This window comes from Hipposideros armiger, unplaced genomic scaffold (genome assembly GCF_001890085.2).
Source record: "Hipposideros armiger isolate ML-2016 unplaced genomic scaffold, ASM189008v1 scaffold_785, whole genome shotgun sequence".
Taxonomy (NCBI): Eukaryota; Metazoa; Chordata; class Mammalia; order Chiroptera; family Hipposideridae; genus Hipposideros; species Hipposideros armiger.
The window spans coordinates 127144-151167 of record NW_017732135.1 but is presented as its reverse complement, the minus strand read 5'-3'; the positions used below and the strand labels follow the sequence as shown (position 1 = coordinate 151167).

The 24024-nt window shown below is 37.0% G+C and overlaps 1 protein-coding gene across 1 annotated transcript; it reads right to left on the bottom strand.

The window, feature by feature from the left end:
* Positions 1 to 425: 425 nt before the first annotated feature.
* On the bottom strand, positions 426 to 1656 carry SLC25A5 (solute carrier family 25 member 5). Its single transcript, XM_019628383.1, has one exon. The coding sequence runs from the start codon at positions 1572 to 1574 to the stop codon at positions 678 to 680; it is 897 nt and encodes a 298-aa protein (XP_019483928.1). The 5' UTR covers positions 1575 to 1656; the 3' UTR covers positions 426 to 677.
* Between the last annotated feature and the right edge of the window lie 22368 nt (positions 1657 to 24024).

Sequence of the window (24024 nt, the reverse complement as noted above, 5' to 3'; positions counted from 1 at the left end):
CAGTTTTTAAGACCTTCAACTGATTAGATGAGGCCCACCCACATTATCCAAGGGTATTCTCCGTTATCTATAGTTAACTAATTACATTGGGCTGTTGGAAAAGTCATGACGTATTTTGTCTATGTTTTTCAAAGGTCAGTTATTTATATAAAGAACACAGATCAATCAATAATATATTGACCGTTTTGTTCGATAATCTTTTGCCATCTTTTGGTAAGCTTCATAATTCCTGGTTCATAGAAGGACCTGTCTTTATTCACGAAAAACTGAACAAGGTGCTGATTTACGGCCTCATCTGAATTGAACGTTATACCACTCAAGGAGTTTTGAAGAGAGTGAAACAAGTGAAAGTCTGACAGTGCAAGGTCAGGTGAGTATGTTGGGTGTGGCAACACACCCCATCCAAGCTCCAATCATTTTCTTTAATTTCTTCAAATTTATTATTTAGTAGGAGTGACTGAAATAAAAAATATAATTGAGTCCCATCATTATCATGATCACCATGGAAATGGCTTTAGGAGAAAACTGGTCAGATGAATATTATTGCTTCCCATTTTCAACCATTAAAATAGATGCCCATTGATAAACAGACAGCCAACCGTCTGTCAAGAATGCTCTCAAGATGTTACATAATACAACATGCCTGTTCACAGAGGGGGAAAAGACTAGGAAATAACTTATGTGAACTTCTTGATTTCATCATACAAGACAAGCACAAAAGCACCACCCATGCCTCTGAGAACATTGGACCATGCACCCTTGAAAAAAGCTTTGCCTCCTTCATCACGAGCAATCTTCCTCCAGCAGTCCAGCGTGCCTGTGTACATGATATCAGTTCCTTTGCGCCCTGACTGCATCATCATGCGGCGACGCACAGTATCAAACGGGTAGGAAGTCAACCCAGCCACCGCCGTGACAGACTGTGCAATCATCCAGCTGACAAAGATGTGAGTATTCTTGGGATCTGGAAGCATGCCCTTTGCAGTGTCATAGATACTGAAGTAGGCAGCTCGGTAGATGATTATGCCCTGCACAGACACATTGAAGCCTTGGTACAGGCCCTTAATCCCATCAGATTTGGAGATCTTAACCAGGCAGTCACCGAGGCCTTTGAATTCCCTTTCAGCTCCAGCTTTGCCCACATCAGCTGCTAGACGGGTACGGGCAAAATCAAGAGGATACACAAAACACAAGGAGGTGGCCCCAGCAGCACCACCTGATGCCAGATTCCCTGCAAAGTAGCGCCAGAACTGGGTTCTCTTGTCCACATCACCCAGGAAGATCTGCTTGTATTTATCTTTGAAGGCAAAGTTGAGAGCCTGGGTGGGGAAGTATCTGATGACATTGGCCAGGTAACCACGCCAGAAGGACAGGACTCCCTGCTCCTTGGGGATACGAACCACGCAGTCTATAATGCCCTTGTATTGCTTATCTGCGGTGATTTGCTTGCTGGCATGCTGCACTTGCAGCAGCAGTTTGACCCGTTCGATGGGCGCTACCGCCGTCTTGGAGATGGCCGCGGCCACTCCTCCTGCCAGGAAGTCCTTGGCGAAGGACACAGCAGCATCTGTCATATTGAAAGGGTAAAAGAGGCGGGTGACTGAAAAGCTGGGCTAGAAACCGGCTGGGACTCCGGGCTCTGGGGCAGCTCCAATCATTTTTGATGGGTGATCAAACTTGTGTGTGGTCTCGCATTGTCATGATGGAACACAACTCCTTTACAATTAACAAGCTCTGGATGTTTCTGGATGATGGATTCATTCAAACTGTCCAATTGCTGACATTACACATTCAAATTGATTGTTTGGTTCCTTGGTAGGAGCTCAAAAAACACTGACACCTTTAAAATCCCACCACACTGAGAGCATAAACTTCCTCTGATGAATGTCTGCTTTGGATGTCGTTGGAGGCGAATCATCACGTCAGAACCAAGATCATTTGTGCACCACATTATTGTAAAGAATCCACTTCTCATCACCAGTTATCAGTAGCTTCAAAAAAAGGATAATTTTCCTCACATTTAATGAGCATATTGCGGATGTTTATATGCGCCATCAAATGAACTTTGACTTTATGCGGAACCCAAATACCGAGCTTGCTTACATATCCCAGCTTCTTCAGGTAGTCGTGAATACTTGAATGATGGATGTTCAATGTTTCTGTAATCTCTCATGTCATGTAACATGGGTTTGACTCGATCAATGCCTTTATTTTGTCGTCATCAACCTCGGTGGGCCTCTCTGACTGAAGAGTGTCATTGAGATCAAAATCACCAGCACAGAACTTTGTGAACCATGGTTGACACTGACATTCCTGTAGAGCATTGTCACTGTAAACTTTATGCAACTTTTCATAAGCTTGACGTGCGTTTTTCCCTTTAAGGAAGTAAAAGAGTAAAATATGGAAAAAATGCACAATTTGGTTTTCCATTTTTAACTTGTTGTAAAATCTCCAAAACTCAACCAAATCGCTCAAGTTTTTTTTTAGAATGAAGCTAAAAATGTCAGCTGTCAAATGACATAGTAATAATGTAGATATGAATGACTCTAGTACTTCCCAAAATGAAGTAGGGCCACCTGTTGCAAACATGCATCACGATTTTTCTGACAACCCAGTGTGTTAATCACATCCACAAAATAGCGTCACAGCAGCATCTAGGGTAGTGTTTATTTAGTCAGGCCAAACAACTGGGCATGTAGCCTAGCTATGCTGACCATAAAATTTAACCGTCTAAGTGGTTCAAGATAGCAGACACTTAAAGTGATTATTTCAGAGATATACTATTTGATATTATAACTGTCCAATGAATTTTAGTCATATAAAAATCCAAATGAGCCATAGTTTTTATATAAAAACTAGAATATTAGATCAGTATATTGCAGCTTTCCTCTCTCCCCACTATGGTTATTTGGGGTAGGGTCAGGGGTGGGGTGTTGAGGAAATGTTTGCCCATTTTTTGTTATACAAATATTCTGCAGGAGTTGAGAAGAATATTTTGAGAGGTCTATAATATATCTCTATTTGTTACCACTGTTTTTCTTTAATTACTTTGTTCTAGCTGGTGTGATGGTTTTAAAACATGTCTACATATTTCTCCACTCTCTTCCCATCAAGAGATAAAATCTAATTCCCCTGGAATATGAGCTGGCCTTATCCTGCTTCTAAGGCAAGATGAAATTGGAAAGCGTGCCCTTGAAACCCAGACACCATGCTGTGGGAACCCCAGGTTGCATCCGGAGGTCACATGTAGGTAGTTGTTCTAGATAACATAACAGCTTCTGCTGAGCTCCCAGCAACCAGCCAGGGTTATGAGAGAAGAACCCTTTGAAATGATTCCAGGAACCACATGAGAAATCTGGAGCAGAAGCAAACTAAGTGCATCCAGTCAATCCCCAGAACAGTGAGAAATACTATTAAGTGTTGCTGTTGTTTTATGCCACTAAGTTTGGTATGATTGATAATGAAGCAAAATATACCTGACTTTTATTTATTTATTTATTTATTTATTTTTTAATTTAACTGGTAATTAGCTGTTTTAAAAAGGTATATAATAGCTAGAATCTATTGAGTATTTACTGGAAAGCTAGAATCTATTAAATGTGTGCTGGAAGGTGTTTTAAATGCTTTATAAATATATGAAAACTCGTTATTCTTACAATGACCCAACAGAGAGAGTTGCTTTTATTACCCACCTTTTCAGATGAGGAAACACAGGCACAGAAAAATCAATTAATTTGCCCAAAGTCACACAACCAGGATTTGTAGAGCTGAGGTTTGACCTTAGTCTGGCTCCAGAGTTAGTTCCAGAGTTAACACTTTTTACCTCTAACATTATACGTTTTCCAACAACACAGAGAAGATGACACAGGGATTCTGTTTCATACACAGGAGAACAAGGCCACAGGAACACTGGTCAACATTAAAAGAAAGGTAGAAAAGCTTTATTCTACAACTGTTTAAATGGTATATAATCCTAGGTGATTCTCATGTGGTACCAAAATATTTTTTGAGGCACAGGAAGACTATGAAAAGAAAGGAAAAAGTTTCCTCTATTACTGAGGTCTGAAAATCCTGAACAATTGCACGAGCTTTTTAGAGTCCTAGGCTAACTTAATGTAAAAGAAATCAGACCAGTTTGGACTTGCAAAGGCTTAGATGATTTAAATAATGCCATGGTCATCACAGCCCCGAGAAAGCTGGCATCTACTCTAGAACAGAGATTCAAAGCAAGGCACACATACAAAAAGAGAGAAAAAACCATTCCCTACCAAATGAGCTTTATACTTTGCTGACCAACGGATGCCCTACAATATCTTTCCTTGGCTTGCCAGTGTGGGCTCTTAGAATCTTGTGTCATTCATCTCTTCATCTGGGCTTTTGTGTTCTTTAAACATATCCATCATCACCAAGTCAAATTCTGAAATTATACAGATTCTACATATTAACTGGAGGTAAGGTAAAGGCAATATAGTCTAGGTTGAAAGGTATTGTGGAGTATCACCAGTTGATTCTATTTAATACAAAAAGCCCTGAGGATGACAAAAAGAGGTTTAGACAAGTAATGAATCTTGTGTCACTATGAGAAAGAATGATTAGCCGGATAACCATTGAGCAGAGGACTCTGCCATTTAAACAGGGAATCCAAAAGAGTTTCATTATTTCTACTGAACTATTTCTCATGGCGTGGCAAGATGATAACTGAACAAAGGGGACAACATAGTCTTGAAAAGATGCATCTTACATTTTATAAATGGAAGACAGATACAGGAAATATCTGTGAGAAAAAAAGCTGTCTTTAACAGCAGGTGCTGGTCTGGCACTATCAGTTGGACTCTGGATGCTGCTAGGCGGTTACCTGGAACTCACAACTAGGTTTTGGTGCTCTTCTATGAACATAAATAATTTTACAGAAAATCAACATCAGACAAGGCCACTTTGTGGTCATGATGGATCAAGACAAAAAGCAAGAACAATCCCTATACATATCTGAACATGGATGTTGTGCAAACCACAAAATAACCCAACATCCCCCCATCTTGGCTCATATGAGCAATTGCAGCTTCTTCATGAATTGCAGTTTTAGCCTCACTCTGGTATTCCCTCCTTCTAGATAAGATCTATTAAAACACCAAATCATGAAATTTCCTATACTTCCTGATAGCATCCAATTCAGAGCAAAGTCTAGCTTCTTTATACTCCCCACAAAATCATCTACCATAAGCCCTACAATAAGTACTAACACTCTGTTACTGAGCTGCTACTCAGTACCCAAGGTGAGCACTCTCTAATTGCCAGAGCAATAAACCCTACTTGATCAACCACACATGGTTTCCTGGTGGTCTTTAGTGGAACATGTGGACAAAGTACAAGCAAGTAAGAAAGAGCCTAAGCTCTTTTTGATATGGATACAAAATATGGTAAGTCTGGTAAATCAAAGAAAATAATTGTAACTATTTTACCAAATCCAATGTTAACTAAATGGATGATTGCAATAAGACACAACATATGGAACCTTTATATAAATATTTTAAGTATGGCAAGTGTAAAACTGGCTACTTCTTTAATTGCCTAATGGCAAGGAATTCATTTTGGGATTAGCTCATGAAAAAGTCGAGTACACCATACCAGGGGGCAAAACAAATGATCACTTTAGCATAAAGGTTGTCACACTGACTCTAGTAACTTCAAGACAAATAGATATTCTGAGTATAAACTCTTTCTCAATATACTAATTTGCAAATCATATTTTCCTCAAATGAAGAAATTCAGTTTGAGAATGTTGATACTGCAGGCACCCACCTAAATATTTCTTCCGGGCAATTCATTATCATTAATAATATCTATATTTGGGGATTGTATTTTATTTCCAAAACATCTACTATGTTCAGAATTCATGCTTGGTACTGAATCAATGACACTCTACTGCCTAGAGGGACAACTGAGCTCTATCACTTTTTCTAACAGTTGAAATATCTCTGTATATATGTAGGCTGTCATGTATTAATGGAAGTTAAAAACACAGAAACTTATGCAGCCTAAGGTACTGTTCTCATTCTAGGCATTATTCAAAGTGATTTTAAATCATTTAACCTTCATGACAATCCTATGAAGTAAATACTGTTCTATCCCCCATTTTATGGGTAAGGAAACTGAGGCAAAGAGTGGTTAAGTAACTTGCTCAAGGTCACTTAATATGAAAGTAGCCAAGCTGGAATTTGAACCCAGGAATTTTACCCCAAAGATGATTATCATAATCACAGTTCAATACAAAATCAGAAAAAACAGAGACCCTAATTGAGACATAATTATTTTTTAGCTATTTACAACTATATTCTGGTTTTTATGGACATATCATTTGACCTCATTAAACCTAGACATATTTAAGGAAAAAAATGGGGTAGATATACTGGGGGTGCCAAAAAATACTGGGCTGTCAGAAAAGTCATGACATATTTTTTCTATGTTTTTCATTGCAAAAATGCATCATGACTTTTCCGACAACCCAATATATACATATGACTTGTATTCATCTTTTGTTATAGGTATATATTGAGTATTACAATTTTGATACAGTTTTTTCCTTTCTTAAAATGTATATACTTTTTTTTGGCATCCTCTATATTTCATGATGTGGATGTTCTTTCAGAGCTCATGGTTTAGATTTTACTATGGTTAAAGAAATACATGTCTAACAGACGATAGTTTAGTGGTTACCGGAGGGTAGGAGGGGAGGGGGTGATAGATGAAGGTAAAAGGGATCAAATATATGGTGATGGAGAACTGACTCTGGGTGGTGAACACACACAATGTGACACATAGGTGATGCATTACAGAGTTGTACACCTGAAACCTATGTAACTTTACTAACCATTGTCACCCCAATAAACTTCAATTAAAAAAAAAAGAAATGCATGTCTAAATGGAAGACTTTTGACTGCTGGAGTTTGTGTGTCTGTTGAAGTTCGTAAGTCTCAAAAATTTCAGAGCACTCATTTATATTAGAATACAAAGCAGCAGAGCACAAAATATTCTATATTTTATATTTACTTTAAAACAGATTATTTTAGAATGCTCTTATCTGTGACAAATACATTTCCTCTGAGAAATGTTTTAGGTCTTACTTTAAGGCAAAACTTTTACAAATATTTATGCCAAAGTGTCCGGAAATAGCATTTCCAAAATTTATGAGCTATTATATTTATCACACAAAGCAGATCAAAATAAAACCTTCTCTTTTCCAGCCTACTCAGATTGAGTTTTAAAACCAACAATGACAAACACATTTTCTATATCTTCTCATTTATGCGCATTATCCTTTTATTGACACTAAAAAGACTCTAATTTTCTTTTCTAAGTCTCATTTTTTTCCTCAAAACTTATGGTTTCTTTAGGGCTTTAAAAAACATCAAAGTTATTTCAATTGCATTAAACTAAACTATAATACTATACAAAAACAGAAACTGAAATTTTTGTACAACATAATGGTAGACTAGGTCAAAAGAAGAAGATAAATACCATAAACCTGGGGGGTAAACTGTGACATTTTAAAATTTAATGATCAAGAAAGATAATATCCTAAAAGAGCAAAAGTAAATTTTATCACAATCTCTAATTCTACTTTATTTCAATTTATTTTTAAATAATTTTTCAGATGTAAGAAAGGAATTGCATAGAATGTAAAGCTTGAAATATGTGTCTCCATAAAGAAGTTCATATATAGTACTTCAAAAAGGAAGACTTTTCAAACAAAATTCACCTTTGTTCTTTTCCAATGCAACTTGATAAATCATTGGTCAGGAGAAGATGAACTCTCATGTGAAAGTTTAGAAAGAGAAATTGACTTTCATTTTTCTAATAGTCAACAACTTGACAAACACCAAGTACAAGTATGTTGATTTTTAGGGTATTTTATAAAGTTGTTTCTCTCACACACACACACACACACACACACACACACACACACACACAAATAATAGCAATTGTATGCTGTGCGATTGCAGACACACACAAATTTTTTTTTCCCAAAGAAAGCTTTTTTTTTTATTAAATGCTATGCCCAATTAAGTTCAGTTAATCGTTTTGGTGTAAAATGAGTTGCTATAGAGTCGTCTTCCCTGAGGGGGCAAGCAGCTCTCTGGCTTTAGATTATAGAACAGACAGCTGAAAGCAATCAAACATCATTCCGGCTCCACAAGAAGTTTTTTCATAATATAAAATCGTTTGCCTAGATACCACTGGCTTTTAATAAGGCTAACATGGTTTTTGTTTGTTTGTTTGTTTTTTTATTAGTTTCAGGTATACAGAACAATGCAATAGTTATCCTTTACAACCCTCACACTGCCCCCCATCCACTGCCCTCCCACCCCCAATATCATACCGTGTTTGTTTAAATGACGACATGGTATGGTTTGCTTTGCTTTTTCTAAGCACCTAAATGCCCTACACTACAGGTGCCTACAAGGTAAGGGATCTCACCAGCTTATTGCATTAGTGTTCCTAAGGAGCAGTGGGTGGGAAGGGGCAGTCTTAAGCAAATTTATCTTGAGCACAAAGAATTTAAATATATGCTAATCATAAATACTTATTTCTCATTGGTCTTTTATTGAACATTAAGGTTTTTGTTTTGTTTTGTTTTGTTTTTTAAAGATTTTTATTGGGGAATTGGGGGAGAGGGAACAGACAAGTTGCTGTCCTTTTGTTCTTCAGTCTAGTTGTGGAGGACGTTGCTTCACTGGCCCAAGTTGGCACCATCATTGGGCTCTCTCCAGGTGAGGCAGATCAGTCGCCGGCCTCTGGACGGCCACTCACGGTGGCTGCTGGCCACTCATGCTGGCTGCTGGCTATACACGGTAGCCCATGGCAACCCACTGCCACAGGGGCTGCAGCCTACGCGGTCGCTGGCAACCCATGGCAGCCCAGCTCCAGATTGTTCAGCATCTGTTGTTCAGCATCTTAACTGTAGAGGGCAGTGTCACTGGCCCTCATATGTGGGATCCAAAGTGGAGCCCTCTGGCATCCCAAGCCAGCTCTTAACCAATGCACCACTTGGCCGGCCCTTAAACATGAAGTTTTGAACATTATAACATATAGCAAAGTTTTATATTTGCCTGCAAGGTTACGACTCCACAAACCTTTCAATTATATGCAACATTTAAAGGTTCTTAGTAATATTAACTATAGAAATGAGAATCATAAATTGTTGAATAAGGCCCTGTTAAAGGACTTGATATTGAAGACAAACTGCTGATGGAAGTCTGAATAAGGAAATTCTTCCCAACCATTCAAATTCTAAAACAATGTGTATAAAACTCTTCCAAAAAGGTAATAACATGGTTGCAATGCATTATTTCTATACATGATCTTTTGTGAAAATCTTTTTTTTTTTAATTTATTGGATGACATTGGTTAGTAAAATTATATAGATTTCAGGTGTACAATTCTATAATACATCATCTATATATTGCATTGTGTGTTCACCACTCAAAGTCACTTTTCCTTCCATCACCATATACTTGAGCCCCTTTTACCTCTTCTACCACCCCTCTCCCCCTTACATGATCTTTTTAAGGAATTACAAATTAGTCATCATTCTTCAAAATGTTCTGCTGATTTCCCACTTTATATTCTAATGAGCCCAGGAGATGCTGAAAACCCACAAGAATATATTGGAATTTTTATTACATAAAATGTTTATTACATAAAAAAATGTGTTATCAACTAAAACATGTTTTCATAAGATGATTAATTTTAAATTAGTAGACTAGAATAATCTAGTGTTATAAGAATTAAAACCCAGCAAAATGGTATATAGTTGTAATAATATAACATGTTAAAATTTAACTTTGAATTTTTAAGTCATATTGCCACGTGAAAATATTTGTAAAAAAATTTCTACAGCGTCTCTACCAGAAACCTGAAAATTTCTTAATTCATTTCATTGTGCACTGGCTAGATGGGAGTGTGGGGAACCACGGAAGTCAGGAGAACCTAAAAGTAACATGGAGAAGTCAGAGGAAGGAGCAACATTCAAGCTAACCCAAGACATGCACACCTGAGTGAGGTGTTGAGGCAGGTGATACAGTCTCAGCAGCAAACTGTTGAGCAATGAGTTTTATCTGCTTTATAGCATTCATGGTAGGAAGTGATCATCATCAATTCATTTTTTCCTTTTAAGGAAAAAAGCCAGACTGATGGGAAACACCTAAATTCAGCTTCAAAATCCTCCTAGAAAAGGATCATTGGCTTAAGTCAGCTGTTCAACTCTTTGCGGCTACACATGGGTAACAGGGTTATCTGAGCAATAAAAAATACCTGCAAGTCAAACAAACAGCCTGTAATTTCTGTATTTCTGTATAAAGTAGAACTTTATCAAAATAATGTTAGGACAAACTTCCAGAATGAGGAGAAGAACTGTCAAAAAATAAGTGGGTCACTTAATAGGTTTATAAGTCTGTTTTGTCAAACACCTGAAATACTTGAAAGATGATACTTTCAAACCCACTAATGACAATCCTTCTGAGTTCTTAAGCAGCTTCGGCAAATCCAAAACAAACAAACAAAATTACACATTGTCATTTTTAGAAATATTTCTCTGAGCCTGGTATGTTCCTTTAAAGACAGAATGTATTTCATTATTTTTGAGATAAAAAATTTAGTTCTATGTAATTAAATCTACAATTTTTCCATCTTGTTCTCATCTATTGATTTTAAATTAAAAAGAAGTTATCATTCATCTAGAGATATAAAAATATTTAAAAACTTACACATTTCTCCTGTTGTTGGATTTCTTTAAACTTTGCTGGGAGTCTCAGAACGAAATTTATTGCCCATCTTAATCAACTGCATAATCCAGGAAGCCTATAAATCTATATTTTGTGTTTCATCCTACTTTGGTCGCTATTCAAACACATATTTCTATATTTCCATTTTATGTATTTCCTGTAAGCTAATTCCAATCTTTTGTCAAAAAGGCAGGTTTTGAGTAAATACCTTGTTTTCCCCTCTCTTAGATTAAATCTCATATCTTTTATAGGAACCAACAGAAAAAAAATGATTCATTTACCGCAGTTTTTCACATAAGAAAAATGTTTGAATATTATAATATGTCAATTTTATTAAACAAAAATTGTTTTTTTATGTTTTCTATAATTTATAGTGTTTTTTAAAAGTTTGCTTTCCTTTTAATGTATTAGACAAGGGTAATAGTCAATATTCCTCAACGACCAATTTGCCATGGACCTGACACTCAAAATGGATGTCAAGCTGAAGAGCTTAAATAGAGTCCTGGCAATATTTCATTATGCCTGTTAGTCTCCCTTTAGTTATTATATTGGGAGTGGTCAGGTTGGTCCTGAAGGAGGGCCTGGGGCTGCTAGGACTTGGGAGCTTGAGAAGCTAGATGCTTCCTAAATTGTATTACGGAACAGTAAAAGTCCTCATTGATTTCATTGATAGGCTCTTGGAAACTGACTTTAAGCAAAATGGCTTATAATAAAACCAGTTTTACCATAGGCTAATTGATATAATCAAGAATTAAATCCCTATGGCATATTTCTGCTCTAAAAACATCATCAGATTTCCAAATGAAGGCCCAAAACATTTCTTATGTTAAATATTAAAATAAATGTGAGTTATAAATATAACACATTTAAGAAAGATTAATAAAAACTAGTAAGAGAATTATTTTCCAATCTTCTGATTCTAGTTTAGAGTCACAGATGGCCAGAGCCTATCCCAGCAGCTCAGGGCACAAGGCAGGAACGCACCCTGGACAGGACTCCCTTCCATCATAGGACCACTCACATACACACCCACACTCACTCATCCTAGGACAATGTAGATGCAACAGTTCACCTCAAGTGCACATCTTTGGGATACGGGGGAAAACGAGAGTACCCAGAGAAATTCCATGCAGACATGGGGAGAACTTTGCAATCTGATGCTACAGATAAGGGTTTGATCAGTAAGTACATACATACTTAAAGAAAGTTCCTTCTTTTAAATTTTTATTTTTAATTACAGTTTACATACCGTAATTAAATTTTTTTTTAAATTACAGTCGACATGCTATATTACATTAGCTTCAGGTGTACAACATAGTGGTCAGATATTTATATAACTTACAAAGTGATCACCCCAATAAATCTAGTACCCACCTGACACTATACAAAGTTGTTACAACACTATTGACTATATACCCTATGCTATACTTTACATCCCCATCACTATTTTTTTTTTAAGATTTTTATTGGGGAATTGGGGGATAGGAACAGACAAGTTGCTATCTTTTTGTTCTTCAGTCTAGTTGTGGAGGACATTGCTTCACTGGTCCAAGTTGGCACCATCCTTGCGCTCTTCCTGGGCGAGACACCAGCTTCTGGACGGCCGCTCATGGCGGCTTGAAGGCCGCTTACGCTGGCTGTTGGCTACACACGGTAGCCCATGGCAACCCACTGCAGCAGGGACTGCAGCCTACGCTGTCTCCGGCGACTCACGGCAACCCAGCTCCAGGTTGAGCTGTTGTTCAGCATCTTAGCTGTAGAGGACACAGTGTCACTGGCCCTCATATGTGGGATCCCAACCGGGGCCCTGTTGCTCAGAGCTGGTGTCCCAAGCCAGCTCTTAACCAATGCGCCACTCGGCCAACCCCCATGACTATTTTTATAACTGGCTATTTGCATATCTTAATCCCTTCCCTTTTTATCCATTCGTCCAATACATCTGGCAACCATAAAAATGTTCTCTATACCTATGACTTTGTTTTTGTTTTGTTTGTTCATTTATTTTGATTTTTAGATTCCACATGTGAGCGAAATCATGTGATATTTGTCTTTCTCAGTCTAACTTATCTTACTTAGCATAATACCCTCTAGGTTTATCCATGTTGTTGCAGATGGCAAGATTTCATTCTTTTTTATACCCAAATAATATTCTATTATATATCTGTACCTCTTCCTCTTTATCCATTCATCTATTGATGGACACTTAGGTTACTTCCTTATCTTGTCTTATAAATAATGCTGCAATGAACATGAGTGCATATGTCTTTTTAAATTAGTGTTTAGGGTTTCTTTGGGTAAATACCCAAGAGTGAAATTACTGGGTCCTTCATTGTCTCTTGTTATAGTCTTTGTTTTAAAGTCCATTTTGTCTGGTATTGTTTGCTACCCAGCTTTTTTTTTTTTTTTCATTTTCATGAAATATCTGTTTCCAGCCTTTATTTTTAGTCTGTGTGTGTCTTTTGATCTGAAGTGGGTCTTTTCTGGGCAGCACATGTAAGGATCTTGTTTTCTTCAGCATTCAGCCTCCCCGTGTCTTTCAATTAGAGCATTTAATTCATTTGAATTTAAAGTAATTATTGATATGTACATAGTTATTGCCATTTTATTATTCATATAGTTAATCTTTATTCCTCTTTTTTTTTTCTTAAAGAAGTCTTTTTAACATTTCTTATAATACTGGCTTGGTGTTGATAACTCTTTTATCTTTTTCTTCTCTGGGAAGCTCTTTATCTGTCCTTTGATTCTAAGTGATAACTTTGCTGGGTAGAATAATCTTAGTTGTAGGTCCTTGATTTTCATCACTTTGAATATTTCTTGCCAATCCCTTCTGGCTGGCAGTCTCTGTTGAGAAATCAGCTGATAGTTTTATGAGAGCTCCTGTGTAGGTAACTAACAGCTTTTAATATTCTGTATTTGTCTTTTGCCTTTGTCATTTTAATTACAATATGTCTTGGTGTGGGCCTCTTTGGGTTCATATTGTTTGGGACTCTGCACTTCCTGTATGTCTATTTTTTCACCAGGTTAGGAAAGTTTTCCATCATTATTTCTTCAGGTAGTTTCTCAAGTCCTTGCTGTCTCTCTTCTCCTTCTGGTACTTCATGATGCGAGTGTTGTTATGCTTGATGTTGTCCCAGAAGCCCTTTAAACTATCCTCATTTTTTTGGATTTTTTTTTTCCTTTTGCTGTTCTGATTGGGAATTTTCTGTTACCTTATCTTTCAAACTGCTGATTTGATCTTCTGTTTCATGTAATCCACTGTTGATTCCCTGTAATGTATTCTTCATTTCAGTTATTGTATTCTTTATTTCTGGTTTTTTTACCTCTGTTTTTATGTTTCTTATGTTTTTGTTAAAGTTCTCACTGAGTTTATCTACTTTTCCCCTAAGTTCACATAGCATTTTTATAACTAGTATTTTAAACTCTGCATCTGGTAGTTTGCTTATCTCTGTTTTGTTTGGTCTTTTTTTTGAGCTTTGTACTCTTCTTTTGTTTGGGACATGTTGCTCTGTCTCCTCATTTTCAGCGCCTCTCTGTGTTTATGTCTACATATTAGTTATAGCTGCTAAGTCTCCCTGTCTTAGCAGAGTGGTTTTATGTAGTAGGCATTCTGTGAGTCCCAGTGGCAGAGTCCCCCTGGTCACCTGATCCAGGTACCCCAGGTGAGTCCCTTGTGTGTGTTGTGTGTGCCTTCCTGTTGTAGTTGAGGTTTGATTGCTGTTGGCACATCATTGGGAAGGACTGACCCTAAGACTGATTGGCTGTGAGGACTAGCTCTGACTACCATGGAGGACCTGTTGTGCAGGGGCTGACTTCATGGAGAATAATTTGCTTTAGTAAGGCTGTGGTGCCCGCTGAGTCCACTCTTTGGGTGTGTTTATGGAAGTGTTTGGGTGGTACTCTGGTGTGGTGAAGCTGACCCCTGGGTTTGTTAGTTCTGGGACCTATTGTGTGGGGGTGTTCTCATGTAGTCCCAGGTCAACTGCTGCCTGTGCCCTGCCCAGGACCACCTGGTATGAGCTACAAAGTGATCTGCAAATGGTTGCCACTTGTGCTGGGCTTAGAGGTGCTTGGGAAAGGCTAGGCTGTGAATTAAGGTTGGCTGCCTCTAGTTCTGAGCTTGGAGCTTCTTGGCAAGATGTATGGGTACACTGAGGTCAGAAACTCCTTGTTTGGAGATTTTTGAGAGATTTTAGGAAAGTCCACAAGATAGGCTCTTTGTATATAAAAGTCAGTGGAAGTGGCTTGGATAAATAAGCCCAAAAGTTGAGTGTGGCAGGGTCTTAGGGAATCATAGGGTTGGGCAAATGGTATTAACCAGTTTGACAGAGACTCAAATATGGTGGCCACCTGCACCTGGGTTGGGAGAGGGCTCAACAAAGGAACAGTGGCATCTGCCAGCACTTCTGTCTGGGAGAAAGCTGCCCCTCCAGGCGTCACCCTAAAACCAGGCAATTCAGTTCTTCCTTGTATGTTCCTGAGCTGCTGCCCCAGCAGTGGTGCTCAGGGAAAGTGTGTCCATCAGCAAGTAAGTCAGTGCACAGGCCATTTAGGGAGAATGCCCTTAAGAAGCAAACCTCAGTCTCACTCAACCATGATCTGCACTAGTTTTCGCCACCAAAAGTTATGGGGACTTCTCTTTCTGACCCTGAAATCCTAGGCTGGGGACGCTGGTGTGGGGCTGAGACCTCTCCCTCCTCAGGGAGGACCTGTTAAGCCCAGATATCCCTCCCAATTTTTAACCACCACATGTGGGTGTGGGACCAGCTGGTTCCCTTTCTGCCCTTTTACAGTCCCCATGTGGTTTATTTTGTATATCCTTAGTTATTAGACTTGTGTTCAGCTAAACTTCTGATGATTCTCGATGATGGTTGTTTTGTAGTTTAGTTGTAATACTGATGTGGTCATGGGAGGAGGCAAGTATAGTGTTTATCTACTATGTCATCTTGATTGGAAGTCCAGAAATTTCCTTCTTACTCATAGGAAATAAGTATGTGATATGAAGAGATCGGTGGGATTTGTAAAGTAGATCTCTGTCATGTCCCTTTCAACTTTAAGTCTTAAACTTTAAAATATCCAATTTATTGCTGGTAAAACTGGATGGAATACGTGGCTATGAACTGAATCCAAAGCAAATTCTCTAAAAGTTCCAAATAAATCCTTACCAGTCAGTTACCAGAGGACCCTGGCCTTTCTCTCAACACACCAAATGCAAAGAGCCCTCCAAGGGAGAAGGCAGAAAGAAGGGGACAGGTGATAGCTCGATAGACATAAAGTCCTGAATAGTGCTCAGACCTAGATTTACCACAGGAAACAGGAACAGGAAGCAAACTAGAGCAAGAGATGGAGAGAGTGGGAGTGGGAGAGAGAGCCAAGGAAGAGTAAAGCAATCTAGGCTCGGACTCTTTTTTCCAAGTGCCATTAGTCAAATAGGTCACTCCAACTTCTGCGGAGGGCAACGAGATTAGGGAGAAATAGACTGACCCCCTTTGTGAAGTGAACTGGGAGGTCCCTCCCCTTTACAGAGGGTTAATAACCATCAATACACATAGTAACCTATAGCCTCATGTAACAAAATATGGAGTTAACATAAGTAATATGATCTCCTTAACTCTCAAAAACATCAAGCTCATTACATTTGCATTGTTAGTTCACGAATTTACCTAAGAATTTAGAGCAACCACTGAATCAATATAAAACAGCAGAAAGTATTTAATCCCTGAAATTTGCAATACTTCAGTCACATTACTTGCTCTGAATCTCTGTTACATGGTTAAGCAGATGCCCAAAGCTCTGTGAACCTCAGCTTTTACATTATGTGACAAATATCTCTTCCTTGCAAGAGATAAGCCTATATAAATAAAAAAATAATGTTGTGTATAAAGGCCTTGTTACTGAATACTTTGCAAAATTCAAACTCAACATACTTCAACTAAGTCAAACAAAAGATGATGCCAAAATGTGTCGATAGCATGAAAACACTTTACAATCCATTTGGTCTATCTAGATCTGAAAATATACAATTCCTAAAAGTTTGTTGGTTCTTTATTGAGCAAGCTTTATTTGAAGTAAGTGAAATTTAAACATGAAGAGAGAGTTAGTTAAAATTCTAAAATTATCCTACCTTAAATTTGCATAATTTATAGCTTTAATTCCATTAAGTTACATAAATCATAACCACCCAATCAAGATAACTCTTAAAATTAATTAAATAAATAAATTATTTTAAAATTAACTAAATTGATTAATTAAAATAAAATTTTTAAATGAGGAGATTTTTCTTCTGACCAAAGTTGATTAACAGGAATCAGATTTATCTTCTCACTTAAAAGTATGGGGAAAAAAACCACACAGGGTAGGACAGGGAATGTTTGAAACAATAGTTCTCAAGGTATTATACAGTAGGTGACTAAGGACAGTAATTTCTAAAAAAAGGTTTGCATGATGTGGTGAGGAAAGGAAAACCAGGTAGAGTTTGAAAGCCTCCCTGAGCTGAGCAGATAGAGCTGGAAGTCCAGAAAGGCCACAGTAGCTACACAGAGAACTCCAGGGATTTATGGAGGTCCACTCTAGAGACCTCACCTGCTCATGCATATGAATAAATTACCTGGAGGCAGGCAAAGGTATTAGAGGGGATAATTTCCAGGAGTCTGAGAATAGTTTCTGTTTCTACCAGCTGAGTGGAAAACCTAAGAATTCAGGTGACATCAGGTAGACTTCTCAGAAAACCTCTGCTTACTCATGTGGCAAATTAGCCTTAGAGTAAAGCTATCCATCCCGCCTAACAAAGCTCTAAAAGCAAGACTCAACAGGAATCAAAGTATGCCCAAGTAAATTAACTGTATCTCAGAACAGACCTCAAGAATATTTATAGAATACAAAAAGATTCAGCACTCAATAATGTAAAATGTTCACTCACTTTTATTGCGTTTTCCCATGGGAGCTTGACCAGGTTCTCACAGTAAATATCTGAGAAAGATCTTTTCATGTTTCTAGCAGGGAGAAAAAAAAGGGACCATTTTGTAATACTAAAACCAGATAAAGACACTGAAAGAAAAGAAAGGTACAGTCCAACAACTCTCATAAAAATTGATGTAAAATTTTTTAGCAAATTTTATCAAATTCAATCCAAAAAATATATAAAAAGTATGATATATCGTGACCAAATAGGGTTTATTCTGGGAATGTAAGACTGGCTTAATACTTAAAAATCAATCATTGTAATTCACCATATTAATAGAATGGAAAAGAAAAGATATATGATCATCTCAATAAATGCAAGAAAAACGCCTAACAAAGTTGACATCTATTCCTTCTTAAAAACAAACAACAAAATAAATGAATGAACTCTCAGTAAATTATGAATAAAAAGAGTGATTCTCACCCTGATAAAGAGCATCTATTAAAAAAAAAAACCCCTAAGAATAAATTTGGAGGACTAGCACTTACCTGACTTAAAAACTTACCATAATGCTACAATAATCAAGACAGTGTAGTAGTGATTAAAGAATAGACAAATAGATCAATGAAGCAGAATACAGAGCCCAGAAATAGACCCCAATAAATGTAGTCACCTAATCTTTGACAAAGGAGCAAAGGCAATACAATGGAGCAAAGATAGTCTTTTCAATAAATGGTTCTGGGACAACAAGACATCAGCATGAAAAAAAAAATTGAATGTAGACACAGGCCAGATCACAGACCTAAACGTAAAACACAAAACTATAAAACTCTTAGAAGATAACAGGAGAAAGCATAGATGACCTTGGGTATGGAAATAACTTTTTAGATACAACACCAGAGGCATAATAAATAATTGATAAGTTGGACTTCATTAAAATTAAAAACTGCTCTGCTGGAAACAACACAAATGTCCATCCTCAGATGACTGGATGAACAAATTGTAATATATTGGTGCACAAGAATACTACACAGCAATAAACCCAAAACATACAACAAAATAGATGAATGTCAAAATAATTATGTTGAATTAAAGAAACTATACAAAAAAGAATGCATTCTAAAATTGTATAAAATTCCAGGAAGTATAAAGTAGAATACAATGACAGAAATATCAGTTGTTGCCTGGGGATGGGATGGGTAGGAATTAGCAAGAGGGAGGAGTCACAAAGGGACAAGAACTTTGGGGATGTAGGATATGTTCATTACCTTGATTGCAGTGATGGTTTCACAGTATATAAACACATCAAACTTATCAAATTTGATACTTTACAGTTTATTGTGTTTCAATTCTACTGAACTAAAGATGTAAAAAAGGAAGAAATATAGCAAACAACAGGATAACTCATTGTAATAAGAAACCTGAGTTTTTAAAATTAATGATAGTTGCTTACTTAAAGTTTTAAGTATTTTTATGCCAAAATAGATTAAAATATCCATGAAGCAAGTGCAATGTCATAGTCATCTCATATATGTGGTATCAAACGCCACGCATGGCACACAGTAATTGCTTAATAAATATTCAAAAACTGAATGTGTTTACCATTTCACTTACAGCAGAAAAAATACTGCAGAAGGAAGCATGTTTAAAACTGACTAGCCAGTGATGGTTTAAATATCATCTCCAAGCTGTCTCATTTCTGAGTCTTTAGAAGAAATAAACAACATCTGTCCCTCTGTGCATTGTTGGTTTAAAGGATTTTGTGTTGAAGGAATATGATATGCATAAAATGCAAATTATTTCCCATCTTGCAGAAAAGAGAAAGTAATTAAAAATTAATAATTAACTTACTAGAGAGTCAACCTCTTTAAATATTTTAAATTAAATGGCATGCATTCTTTTATTCCTTTTTTTTTTTACATGGAGGAGATAAAAATGCCAAACCTTTTTCTTTCCCCTCACAATAAAATGACTGTATGCAAGAAACCTAAGGAACAGGTCTTCAAGCAATACTTTAACCCTTCCTATTGAAAACTTCAATCTGTTCTGCCCATATTCACTGGTTAAGTCTCAAATTATACCAATTCAATTGATTTACAGTTTGATTTAAATGTAAGTATATTTCTTTTATATTGCCTTAACTTGCCAAATAAATTAGAGAAAAGATAAAATTGTTAGGCTTGCACTTTTCAAATTCCCTGCAAATGTCCCATACTCCAATTTACATTAGGGCTGACTTAAGATATAATTCTTCATAGAACGTTTTCGCTGCACAAAGCATAAATATCCATCATGCTTATGGGTCAAACATGCCATTGTTAACCTTTCAGAATAAATGTTTTGTGCACAGAATGCTGCATTTGAAACAGTCGTATCTTCAGATATGATGGATATTTAAATTTTTAGAAAAAAAAAGTCCCTCTCTCAACTAGGCAAATATATTTAATGGAGGAGGTAGAAAAATATGATAATATTTTTGCAAGCGTTATTTTCATTTCGAAACAGATTTTTTTCCTGCCAGAATTAACCTTATTGAACTGTTTCTCTGTCTTGATTTTAAATGGGAACCCTACATCTTCAAGGAATATGTTAGTCATGGGTTGAAAAAGAACTGTCAACTTGGCTTTTTACCCATGATTAAATGAAGTGTTTCAAACCCTTTAAATCATTTCCAAAATCAGAGGAACAGATGGTGCCTCAGAACAGAGCCCCAGACTGCTGTTGGCCTGAGATTTAAACCAGTGCTACACTGTGTGTGGAAACAAGCACCTATTCCTGCCTCGCTCCTGCTGGACTCGGGTAGCTTGCTAGGGCTCAGACGGAACACCACCACCAGTGTCTATGACAGAGAGGGCAGGAAACCTGCCAAGAAGGTCCACGTTTTCAGGGGCCCAGGTTTCAGTAGAGTTTATTTGTTTGTTTGTTTGTTTATTCTTAAGAGAACAAAGTAGTAAGAAGGAAAGCAGATTGGAAGTTGGGGGCTTAAGCTCCATGTAGGGGCTACCATTTGGCTTCTTGCCAAATCATCGTTCCTGACATTGTTGGGCTATCATTAACATCTTTTCCATGTTTGTCAACTAACACATGAAAGAGCCCGTTTTTAAATAAACAAGAGATAAATGAGCAAACTTGGTTTCTTTGTTTTCCGTAGCCAAATGTTTGTTGTGTTTATTGTTTAAGTTTTCTAGTGGCTCTCGAAGCAAGCAGAGTGTAGTTTGATAATTCAGAATTGGTTGTGTCTATTTGCATTTGGCATGGCCCAAGAGATCCTACACAGTCTGGGCTCCGGCTCCATTTTCTTCCATGCCCCCCTCTCTCTCTGTGCCCTAGACAGAAAAGTTCTTTTCGTTCTCCAAATTCACCATGATCTCTCCCTCCTCAGAGCCTCAGCAAGTGAAGTTCCCTCTGTCTGAACAGCTCTACCCAGGTGCCTCCAGGACTCATCACATCTCAAGCATTTCCTTAGGGCGGACTTTCCTGAAAATTTTACCTCAAGCTGATTCCCCCTGTCCTTCTCTTTTAGGGACCTTATTCTTCCACTTTATCACACTGGTCACAAGACATTTTTATTTATACTTCTCCCACTAGACTGTAAGCCCCATCAAAGAAAAAAACACATTGATATGTGTTACGGACTGAATGTTTATGTGTCCCCAAATCCATATGTTTTAGCCCTAATCCCCAATGTGATGGTAACTACAGGTATTTTTTGAGAATCCTAATATCCCCTCATTAGAAAGGTAATAACCCCTGTTGCTAGCTCATAATTCATTGTAATTCACCTGTCTTAACACTGTCTGTATACTTATGGATTGTGAGTCTGTTGGTTTTAGAGCAGTGGATTGCCTTATAACTGACCCTTTTGTGAATCCTTTGAAGTTATGGTGCTGACCTTGTATTTTCTCAAAATATCTACAGTATGAATTAGTGTACCTCAATTCTCAAGCTAAGTTATAATAATAGTAATAATTTTCCTCATCTGAATAGTATTGTAATATTCATTCTAATAGATGTGAAAGAGAACTCCACTAGGAGTCAGGGAACCTGGGTTCTTATCCTAAATAAAATGCTAGTTAGAGGTCTACTCGGGAAGAAAATCACAATATCCTCATATAGTAGATTATAGAGTTTGAGTAGATGACTTCTAAGTTCTTTCCAGATTAATGAGTCTAAAACAAATTAGTAAACAATGCAATAGCAATTATTAGATAAAAAAGAAAAGCCTCTTCATAATAGTCATATATATAGGTATATATATATATATATATAAATATAGATAAATATAAATAAATATAGATATAAATACATAGAGAGAGATTATATATACATATACATAATCTCTCTATATATAGATATAGATATAGATATAGATATAGATATAGATATAGATATAAGTATCGATATTTCTCTAATTACCACACCAAGGTACCCTAGAGATAGTTACATTCAGAAAATAGAAAAAAAATGAAGGAAAAGAGGTTAGTTTTCTACAGGGAGAAAGGAGAGATGGAAAAAATGAAAAATAATATAACATATTTTATACACAGATATCAATATCTCTCATATTATTTACAGATATTATTGAGCTTTGTTTCCTTCAAAGAAAAATCATCTTTAAGACATAGCCACTTTTGCTAATGATGCTATTATTGCTTAAAAGCTTTTCTGAAAATTCTCCCTTGAAATTGTTGTCAGAATCAAGTTAAGAACAATGCAAAGAAACCATTACTTATATCTTTAGCTGCAAATGTTATTGCTTAAAGTGGTCATCTAACTTATTTACTTTATGGCCTTTGGATTATTCCTAAAGTTAAATTTACTCTGAAATAAATTTTTGCTATGAATGAAGCTATTTATTCACCCAACCATTTTTCATCCAATAAACTTTTATGTGAAATCTATAAAAATATTATGCCAGTAGGACTGAAACTTATTTCAAAATAGAAATTTCTTTCTGGTTATGTGTTGAAACTTTTCCCTCACAGATCTTGCGGCCATTTAGAGGTGTGATCTCTGCTTGCTGACACTGGGTCCCCTCTCCTTCCTTCATGCCTCACACCCAATGTGTCAGGAAACCCGTTGGCTTTAATATCAAATGCATCCTGAATATGAGCCATCTCGTCATGTCCTGCCACCATCTTGGACCAACCGACCATCATGTACAGTCTGTACAATTTCTGTAGCCTCTTACCCAATCCTAGATTTGATATTAAAACTGTGAGTTAAGTACTGGATCTGGTCTGTATTCTGCAAAAACCTCAAAGTCATTGTATTAGTCAGCTCAGTTTGCCAAAACAAAATACCATAGACTGGGTGGCTTAAACAACAGCAATGGATTTTCTCACAGTTCTGGGGACTAGAACTCCATGATCAAGGTCCCGCAGAGTCAGTTTCTAAGGAGAGCTCTCTCCCTGGCTTGAAGATGGCCACCAATTCCCTGTGTCTTCACAAGGCCTTTCCTCTGTGTGTGTGCAGAGCAAGAGGGAGAGAGCAAGCTCTCTCGTGTCTCTTCTTGTATGGACACTCGTCCTGTTGGAGCAAGACCCCCATCCTTTGACTTCATTTAACCTTAATTATTTCCTTAGAGGACCCATCTCCAAATATAGCCACACTGGGGGTTAGGGCTTCCACATATGCATTTGGGGGTAACACAGACATTCAGTCCATAATGGCACATAACAGAAGGACAAAACTATTTGAAGAAGTGTTGTATACTAAAGGAGACAGCCAAATGTCATATGTGATCCTGATGGGATACTATTGGAACATTTGGCAAAACTTAACTAAGGCCTAAAGATTAAATATTAGTCCTGAATCAATGTTAATTTACTGGTTTTGACAATTGCACTGTGGCTATAAAAAAGAATGCCCTTGTTTTTAGGAAATAAACCATCTTACCATGTCATTGCCAGCATCTAAGGCCAATCAGAAATAAACATTGAAGTTGTTATAAGGGGACATCATGTACACAACTCATTCTCAAATGATTCTAAAACACACACACACACACACACACAGCAGTGAAATGTTACCATTTGGGAACTCTGGGTGAAGGTATATGGGATACTTTGCATAATTTTAGCAACTTTTCTTTTAATTCTGAAATTATCCAAAATATAAGGTTTGTAAACAACGTAATTCCTTAAGTCTCCCAAGTTAGAATAACCTGCTTGATTTTTCACAGCAGGAGCATGAAGTGGCTACATATAAACAAGACATTTGCTATTGTGCCGGTGAAATAAAAAATAAGCTCAGTTTGGTTTGTAGAGCTTTCACTTTTGGAACATACTTTATATGGAACATACATGTATGTTTTAAAATCCTTTAATGCTTATGATAATAAGT